This window comes from Styela clava, chromosome 6, assembly GCF_964204865.1.
Source record: "Styela clava chromosome 6, kaStyClav1.hap1.2, whole genome shotgun sequence".
In the NCBI taxonomy this organism is placed as follows: Eukaryota; Metazoa; Chordata; class Ascidiacea; order Stolidobranchia; family Styelidae; genus Styela; species Styela clava.
In genome coordinates, this window is record NC_135255.1 from 3,099,348 (window position 1) to 3,110,017 (window position 10,670).

General features: G+C 38.3%; 1 protein-coding gene across 1 annotated transcript; it reads left to right on the top strand.

Moving 5' to 3' along the window:
* The first annotated feature begins 5,896 nt into the window (after positions 1-5,896).
* On the top strand, positions 5,897-10,464 carry LOC120331940 (uncharacterized). The gene is made up of 6 exons (XM_039399124.2): positions 5,897-6,097; positions 6,897-7,058; positions 7,392-7,517; positions 7,745-9,277; positions 9,680-9,784; positions 10,162-10,464. Exons 1-6 carry the CDS (start codon positions 6,061-6,063, stop codon positions 10,200-10,202), a joined length of 2,004 nt encoding a protein of 667 aa, XP_039255058.2. The 5' UTR covers positions 5,897-6,060; the 3' UTR covers positions 10,203-10,464.
* The last annotated feature ends 206 nt before the right edge of the window (positions 10,465-10,670 follow it).

Consider the following 10,670-nt stretch of genomic DNA (forward strand, 5'->3'; position numbering starts at 1 on the left):
AACAACTGCCAAAGCAGGCACGAACACCATTCGTGCTACGCCTTGAAAGCAGCACACATCCGCTCGTTTTCGTCTCGTCAAGTATGTGCATTGGAGCGTGCTATCGAATACGATCTTCGGACAAAAATGCCGGAGTTGCGCATCATGGGACCACAGACTGTATACACTAGCCATATTCTCCCAACATGGTTCATTTTTCGCTCGCAAAGCCTTCGCCGAACGTCGACGGGGCGACGCCGATTTTGCCCCGGTTGCTCATTGTATATCGTATTCTCTCTTTTATCTTTCACTCGCCGCGTTTGTCTCGTTTGTTTTCTGTTTCTTTTACTAAAACATCGGGGCCGATCGGGGCTAGCCCCGAAATTATGACGACACAATGCCGACGTTTCTTACAACAACGTGTTGACATATTCACGCATTCCTTCTCGTTCGTTGGTTGCTTGAAGAGTTGATAGTTTCCTCGCCTTCGTTTTTGTCGCTTGTTTCGCTATTTGAATCAGTTAGAGACCTTTAGTCCATTTGCTTTCGATTTTCCACATTCCTTTTGAGCTCCTCACTTCTTTCCGGCTTCGCATTTCTTAGCCTTAGACCTCATAATGAATAAGGTTGCTGCACTACTTCGCACTCCGTTTTCGCAGCTGCCGCTGGAACAGAAATTAGAGGTACAACGTCTTGGGCCTTATCAACCAAAAAATTGTTCACTGGAACAATCCCATGACGGTGGAAAGCGTCGGCGTACATTCTGCGCAGAAACTTGGTATAAAAAACACGAATGGTTGTGTTACAGCGAGGACAAAAATGCACTTTTTTGTTTTTATTGCCTACTTTTTGCTACCGCCCGTGACTCACGTTGGTGTAAATTTGGTTTTAGAGATCTTAAACATCTTTCCGAGCGTGCCAGGGATCATCAATCTTCTATGGAGCATCTGGACAATGCAGTAAAATACTGAACATTCGGAAATGTTAATATTGCAGCACAGTTGGATGAAGGACGCGCGGTTTCTATTCGTCGGCACAACCAAAACGTCGACAAAAACCGCCATGTTCTCGGTCGATTGATAGATGTTTCGAAGTTCATTGGTTGTCACGGGCTGTCCCTCTGTGGGCACGATGAACGGGCTGGCTCTTCTAATAGAGGGGTATTTTTGGATATGGTGGAATACACCGCATCCCTAGATACAGTATTGATATTCTTGATGCCGCAACTGTTTCGAAAGGGACATCTAAGGATATCCAAAATGATTTGCTCGACTCAATGTATAGAATTTATTTACAACATTTGGCTCTGGAAATTGAGAATTGCCAGTTCCTTTCGATTCAGTCTGACGAGACAACTGACATCACGTGCGTTTCCCAACTGGCTGTGATTTTTCGGTTTGTGAAAGATGGTAAACCTACCGAGAGATTTCACAGCTTTGTACCAATCGTTGATCGCACGGCTTGCGGGATATCGGCTGTACTGAAAGAAGTGTTACAGCCTTACAACGCGAAGTCAAAATTGATAGCTCAAACTTATGACGACGCGGCAGTCATGAGTGGGTCGAAACTTGGTGTTCAAGTTTATATAAAAGAAGATTTTCCTCATGCGCATTTTTTGCATTGTTATGCACACCAATTTAACCTCGTTATTAAAAATATGTGTCTTGATACCCCTCTCGTCCGTATATTTTTTGCAAATGTTTCGGGGTTTTCTTCATTTTTTTTCGTTTCGCCGAAGCGCTCTGACCTCCTTCGCCAGATATGTAGCCGCCGTCTCCCAGCTTGTGCACCAACACGTTGGAACTTCCAATCACGCGTGGTGCAGGGCGTGTCAGAAATTAGGTCTGAGCTCATTGAGTGTTTCAGTGGCATTCAGAGCTCTCCGGTTTGGGACGAACGCTCTGTGAGGGAGGCGGCAGGTCTAAAGCGTCTGCTAGAAGATGGTGAGTTTTCATTTTTTCTCGCTTTTTTTCTCCACAATATTCTATCACGTGGATGTATTATACGGCGCATTGCAGTCAAGGCTAATGGATGGAGCGTCTGTGCAGTCGTGTATTTCAGACTTCTGCGATGCTGTATCTCGTATCCGGGAAACAATAAAATACGACGACACATGGAATGCTTCTTTACGCCGCGGGCAAACAACGCAGCGTTTGATTTTGTCTGCAAAGGAATGCTGTGACATTCTGGTGAATCAAATAGGCGATCGTTTGCGCACTGAACACCTTGCCGCGTTCTTTTGATGAACCCCAACAAATTTTCAAAATTTGCACGTCAATTTCCCATCCATTTGTTGGCTACTGTCTCCAAATTTTACCCCATGATAAACGTGGGTAAATTGGAAAATTAATTGCGATGTATATACACCAATCAAACTTTTTTGAACATCACATCAACTTGCGCGCTCTATGGGTTCCTCATAGATAACACTCTAGTAACTACCTTTGCGGCGTCTGCAAAATTCCTGGACATCATTTTGACGACGCCTATTTCTTCCGCCGACGCAGAGCGAACATTCAGCACGCTGAAGCGTATTAAAACGTATCTCCGAAACACAATGAAGCAAGATAGATTAAATTCCTTGGCTGTTTTATCCATTCACAGAGACGTTATTTCTGAGATGCATGACTTTAATCAGCGCGTTATTGAGCATTTTGCTTCCAAGAAACCGCGGCGTGTTGCATATATGTTCAAGCAGTAGAAGTCTAGCAGCATATACGAGGTGTGGCTAAAAAGAAACGAGACTGACGTCACAGATTGCGCAACACGATTAACCATTGGTAATCAACACTTTTACAGTGTGGTGTAATATGTGTTCTTTGTTCAACAGCTTTTTTGACACAATATCGCAATTATTTTTGCTCTTTAGGAGCCATAGGTGAATGTGATTAATTGCTTGTTGAAAAAAAAATTGCCGTGCGAGATCTGATTGAGTTTTTTGGCGATAGGGGGTTCAATTGCAGAATGACGATTGAGCAATGAATTAACATTAAATTTTGTGTCAAACTTGGAAAAATGCATGTCAACTGGGCAACATTTAATCGTTGAGCTTTCTGCTCCTCAGTCAACAGCCTTGGCACCATTTTGGCACTCACCTTTCACAAGCCAAAAGTGTCAACCAAACTGGTGCGAACCGTTTTTTTTTTGTCTTTTCCAACTTCGCAATGACGCGAATTGTTGAGCGTCGTATATCTATGAGTGAGCGACGCATGTCCTTATCTTTGCATTACCTTTCCTTTCTTCATAGTAACGTTTTAAACCTTATTTTAGGTTTTGTCTGCTTTCCCGAAGTTTCTGTTAATATGTCATTGTATTTATCTGGGTAAATATTGCCTTTCCTTTTGAAAGAGGTTTCAAAATAAACTATGTCTATATTTATTAATCCCTTGACTTGGACCGGTTTTAAAGACACTTTCTTATCGTTAAAAATTGTCGCTTTTGCCGATTGGTTGTTACCGATGGAATGGTTTTTATACTCATAAAATGATGGGAGAACTTACAGCGCTCATCCTGTCCCCGTAGATGGGGGTGACTTGGTCCCGCAGTAGCTTGCCCCGGTTGTCAAAATGACCACGCGCCGCCACTGTACTGATGACTATTGACATGTAATATTTGCTTTCATTGTATACGGGTCCCCTAGTTACGATGGTTTTCAACAGGTGACCGCAAAACACTGGTGTTCTGTGAAAGATCTTTGGATGTTCCGCGTCAAATTGCTGTTTCCCATTTTCATTTTTGAATATTTTGGCATATTTTATGCAGTGATTTCCCTACCCACCCCCCCCCCCCCCTATAGGGGGTGAACACCCCCCCCCCCCTAAAATTTCAAACACCCCCCCCCCCCCCTCCTAATTTTGAGGTGCGATTCCACACTGAGGGGTTCTAAACCGCAATTACGGCCCGCGTGACGATTTAAAATGGCCCGCCGAACTTGAGTGAAATGGTTTAATCCTTCATGTGGTACCTTTTGAGTTTTAGATACCGTCTATTGTTACATCATTATCACAGTTTATGCACGTTTATTTCGTAACAATTGAATTATACCGGTATCTTATGTATACGTATGGGTATTAGGATAACACACTGCGTATTTTAGATATCAGCCGTATATTAAGAAAGCTTGAAGATGTCACAAAACGAAAACTAGGCACTGAAAACAGACGTTTTTTAGATGAATGACAGCGTTTTTAATATCTTTATTGAAAAGAATCAAACTTCAGCGATTTGTCTTCTTACCAACAAAATATTTCAGCTCTGAAGGAATACAACATTATGCGACATTATGATCAGTTGACGAGCGTATTTCAAAATTTAATTCATACAAAAGTCAAACAAACCTGTTCAAAAAAATTAGAAATGTGTAACAAAACAAGCCATAAGTAGCCATTCATACAATGCCAGATGAGCAAGTAACTTAATTCATTAGTCACTATCAGTTGCAAATTACTTGTTGAAACGTAGGAGTACATATTTACGGTTGAAAGCCGTGCTTGTTATCTATTCCCCGGGAATTCTATCAGCTAAATATTATAATTATTGATTTCATTACATAACAAACTGCGATGCTAGGTGTATCTAAAATCAAGCTTAGAGCCTATTTTGGTGCCTATTTCTCAAAATTTTCTCAGGGCGCTTAAGCGCGCCCTGAACCCCAGCCGTGTCGTCCCGCACTTTTACTCGCTCCCCTTTTTTGGCCCTACAATTTCATTCTGCTGTGGATTTTGGCTTGCCGTCAATCAACTTGGAGGGCCCCCATGTACATCGTTTCTTAAATACATTCCATTTTTTTTAAGAATACAAATAGCCTAGTTTTATCTCTAATAGCAAATTATTTACCACCCCCTAAATTTTGAAACACCCCCCCTAAAAAGAAAAGCTGGGGAACATACTGATTTTATGTAATAAACGAAATCAAGATCCAATGAGCACATATTTCATTATAAGAAAAGTCTGTTACGTAATAATAGATTTTCCAGGCATAGGTTTCTTGGTTTATTTCAGTTACGATATATATTTAATTGTGTTCATTGTGTTTCGACCTCCAGTTTGGGAAGCTTCAAGAAACTCATATTTGAGTTTTAATGACAATATTCGAAAAATTTAGTTGGGCACAAAGATTTTTCAGTTCGACAACACTATTCATGTGTTATATTAGAGGTATAAAACTGAGATCCGCTGAAGTGTTTGTCTTTTCTAAATTCCTGTCCGAATATAGGGTTTGTGTTCATCTAATCAAGCATATTATACAATTGAATTGCTATTTGGGCGAGTATAAAAACTTTAACAGTAATTTTGTACTTTGTATCCTTGGATTTAAATTAGTTACGTGTTTTTCTCGAGTCGAGTCTTTCTTTTCCACGGTAAAACTGATTGATAATATTAGGTAATTGAGAATTTTCAGCACAATCGGAAATCTTAGTTTGGTTTGAGCAATGCTTAAAAGTACCAAAAATTTTCTCGCTATGATATTACAGCACCCAATATAATTATATCAAATGCGCAATTAGGAATATGGATGAATATATGATTACGATTACCATAACTTCGTATGTATATAGCGTTGATGAACATGTAAACAGCATGTACAGCGATATTGCGGACAGCAGGTTTCAGGAAATTTCTAGCGCTTCAAGATGTGGCAGCAACTCCACCAAGCAAACACCACTTACATTTTTATAAATATCTTATTATTATTAATAAGGGTGATTATTGTGCAGCATTTGCAATTGAACACCAAATGTCCCCGGGCAATTAAACTAAAGCTGAAAATGAGCAGTGCGGATTTTGGATCAACTCTGTATTTACATGACGAAATTTCCCATTGATTCTTGTTTAACAAAAGCCTAATTATAGCAATTTGAAATGCATTCATATTCTCTGCATCGTATGTGTGTATAATTAATTTTGTAAACTCTAAATGTTTTCTTGCGTAAGCCGAATCAAAGCTATCCACTATTGATAACCCGACATTGGAAAAAAGGTGTTCTTTTGAGTTGCTGGTAATTTTCTTGCATAGTTCCCATAGTTTGGAACCTTTCACAGTGAGAGGCGGATTGCATTATATGTTACGCCAAGAAGAAAATGGACACATACAGAGCGACCAGATTGTTTTTCTTATGTAAGTTTATTATTGTGGCTTCACAGCAACTAGAAGAAGTGTTTCTTTATAAATGCGGTAGGTTCTCCGACCCCTACTGTCTACTGACGTATGTGTCACGTTAAAGAAGTAGACATCAGCCATTTGATTGTCAGTGGCCGCTGACGGGTCACAATAACATTTATAAGTGATAAAAAAATAGGTAATCTAATTTTTAAATGAACACTAAGACTTGAATTCGAGTAGCGTCCCATTGTTTGTTTGTGAGAAGCAATAACTTGTTTTCGTTCAACACGCTTTGCTTGAAAATAGTAACATTTTTAACTCGAATTTTTATTTATTATAATTGAAATTCGCCTCTTTACTGAGTACAATTTCGCTTTGAAGTCTTTGTTTTATGTGCTGAGCTTGTTTATTATTGTATTTGTAGACACGAAATGGTCTTACGTATAGTTTTTATCTCCATCCTTAACAAGTTTTTACTGCATGCTGGAAGCAGTAAATACGCGACTTCTTGCGTTTTGTGACTTCTAATGCTACTCCACAACTATTTATGATTTATTTACCTATGATTACGCGAGGATAACTTAATTTTCACTTGAAATGGATATGTATATAAGAAATATTACATAATTTTAGTAGTAGGTTTTATAAAAAAAGGATTCATCACATTCGTCAAAACTTTATATTCACCTATATATATCATCCATTGATATAACATAATACTAGATGGAACACATTCTGACCATATACAGCTTTTTAAAGTTTAATATTTTGCCCATAAATAATTATACTTTACTTAGAATAATTTTATTTTTAGCGGCGTGTGTTTTGATGGGGACAAGTATATCAGTCGGCGATGTACATGAATGTTTGCAATCTTGCGTAAACGACGGATCTTGTCCTCATTTGGACAAAGTATCGACAACATTTTTAAACCTGGATGCTGATTGTCAGAGCTGTCTGTTATACGAATGTGATGGTAAGTTCGAACAGAAAGCGTTAAAATAGATCTCTCAACTTTAAATCAAACTCCTATAGCGAAATATATGCTTATGTATATATATATATATGTGTGTGTACAATTCACTGTTCCGTACTTATGACAACAAAAGTTCACTTATTTTAAGGCCAAATAAATCGAGCTGTAATATGCATCTCTCATTAGACTACTAGAGTTGTCAGGAATCTCCACAGGATTCATATTGAATAACATTTTTTGAAAATTTCCTTGGACCATGATTAAATTTGAATGTGGATTTTCTGAAATTAACTCACTTTTTAAAAGCACAATAAAGTACTTTTAATTTTTCAGGAAACAAAGACAGAATATGTCTGGTGAATTCTCGTAGTAGATGTGCAAGTTGTTCAGATGTGAATGCAGAAGATAGAAATCAATTTGAGGTGTGCGAGAATTGCATCGAGCAATGCTTTTCACCAGGTCATTCTTTAATCATATTTATCATGTTCCACAACTTATTGATTACATTATTCAAAACACAATGTTATTTGATTCTGATTTTCATCTGATATATACTAATATATTGTCTATTCGTTAGGCATCGGTTCCAAAATGCTTATGACTGTATTGCTTTGTGTAATTTAGTGAGTGAATTGTCTTATTATGAAATCGAAACTGTACATTTTTTCATCCTGCATCTATTTCAGATTCGGCGACTATGAAACCTGCTACGACAGAAATGGAAACCGATGTCACAACTGATATGACAACTGTTTTCACCACTGATATGACAACTGACTTCACAACTGATATGACAACTGTTTCCACCACTGATATGACAACTGACTTCACAACTGATATGACAACTGTTTTCACCACTGATATGACAACTGTTTTCACCACTGATATGACAACTGACTTCACCACTGATATGACGACCGACGTCACTACTGATATGACAACGGAATCCACCACTGATATGACAACGGAATCCACCACTGATATGACAACGGAATCCACCATTGATATCACAACCGGCATCGCCACGGATATGAGTACGGCTGCCTCAATTGAAATAAAAAGTAGTGCCACGACACAAGAAACAACAGTTGGCGATAATATTACCGGGACCACATTTGAGCAGGAAAGCACGACTACGTTGAAAACATCAACCGCCATAAGGCTCGAAAAATCAACGCCGAAATCGACAACAGTCATCGTTTCGTCCACAGCAAGTCCGTATCATATCGCCACTACACATCAACAGGAAGCAGTCGTTCCAATTGTAACGAGTTCTGAAAATTCGAGCACGACTAATACAAACGTGATATATATGACAACAAATGTAACAACACAAATCCCGTCGAAGTTTGACTCACCTTCAACCATTGTCAGTATCGAAAAGCCATCTACTACTTCTAGTACAGCAGAATACTATACAGGTACAAACATTTTGATTACAACTCAAGAATCCCTTGCTGAAAGCAGTGAAGAGACAACCACAAACATGGATGACGAGAGACCTGTAGCAAAAACTTATTCTCCGACGACTGTCAGCAACGCTGTCATGACAACACAGGACCTTGACAGTAGATCTACGTCACAACCTCACACAACCGTTATCCCAACAACTACACTTGATAGCCATTCAACTACAGGTGCTGTGAAGATGACGAGGTCGCCATTTTCAACAAAAATAAGTATTGCTCAAACACCTACCCCACCTGACAGTACAGGTATACCAAATGCTCCAGCAGTTGAAAAGTCAACAGTAAAAAGCACGGATAAGCAACCATCAACAATGACGTACGTAACCACGGACAATGAATATGTTTCATCATCTACTCATTATACTCCAACAAAGAAAACAACTACGCAACCACAAGGCAGAACGTCAACCTTTTACACAGAACTAACTACAAAGGGCACAACTCCACAATATATCGGTAGATTTACAACCCAGAGGCCGAAAACAACAACAAAATATTTCACCAGAACAAGTACAGTTGAACCAGAATCAAGCAAACAAACCACCGAATTACCATTCTCAAGATTCACCCGACCCGACAGACAAACAAGATTTCCTTTTCGGTGGTGGTTCCAGAGAACAACTACCCCGCCCCCAACAACTACCACGAAACCAAGCAAAATCGTCGGTGAATGCGTCGATAACTGTATTGAACACAACAAATCATTCATTACCAGAACATGTAGAATTTGCGTTAGATCAACTTGCGGTAGTAAGTATTTATGTATTTAGTAATTAAATGAAAGTAAACACGATAAAAAGCAATGGCATTCATGAAATACAATTTCATCTCACAATAATTATTACACAGTTGTCGAATTTCAAATAACACCAATGTCGTGATTAAAAAAAGTAATAAAGCTTTCGGGGCTGGACACTTTGGTCAAAATTTAGTTGATTTTTTGCGCTAAGTTTATATACTATACTTCATTGCTATATACTACTGAAACCACTCAAGATGTACAAGTTTTACAACAATGAAATTCAGTAAGCATAGGAAGTTTTCTTTTTCTTCTTTGAGTTAAAAACGAATGGCAACATAATGAAAAACACTTTTAAAACATTTCTTTTTGTCTGAGTCAAACGAATCTTATTTACTTATCTTCTTTTTAAGGTACACTCACCAGCAAATGCGCGTGTGAAGCTATTAAAATCTGCAGAAAATGCAACGTCTTTATTGACGGGATAGTCTGCAAACACTGTAGAAGGCGCTGTAGCAGTAAGTTTCAGATTCAAATATTCTATTTCGTCATACATGAAACATTGTCAACAAATAGTAATAATAACAAAATAAAACAAAGACACACAATGTTTCGCAATTGATGAGAAGTCGCGAAAGACTATCCAGTCACTCATGGGTTTATAACATACAATAATGAACAACAAAGAAACAACAACGATAGAGTATAAATAAAATACGGAAACGTGAGGAGCCATAAGGATTTATAGGATACCGTGTGACGCGCGCAAGTTGAATATTTCTAAACATTTATTTAATCTAGCATTATGCTGTTTATTCGTCTACATACAAATGAGTATACACATGCACTAAATGTTTACCCAGGTAACATTCGTACAATGTTATTTATTTTGCAGACGTCGGATTTTTCCGTTTGTTTTCTCGACGAGAAGAATAAAATGAGAAGCCGGGTGCTGTAGCATATTGATGACGACAAAATATGATATTTTTACATTGCCTTATCAAAGACCAACAAGAGCTGCAATAAAAATTTAGGATAAAATTTAGGAGTTGTTAATGTTGCTTGTAGTTTACCTGTTTAACACAAGAGGTGGACGTGATGGTATTTGTCGGTATATTTTTTCTTATGTTATTGTTTCAAAATTGTACATTTGGTCGTGTTTTTGTGACAATAAACTCGGATCTTTGAACCGCCGCAATTGCTGCTTTCATTAGAGGTGATTTGCGATATATTCCAACGACAGCATGTACGCAAAATCTACAAAATAAACAGCTTCACTTGGACTAAATTATAATCGTCTGATCTAGTTCAGTAAAGTGTAATGTCACAAGTACACCATTTTATAGCCAGTGTCATAGACTATTATCATCGGTTTACAAACATTTTTTGGTAATTATTCATCTT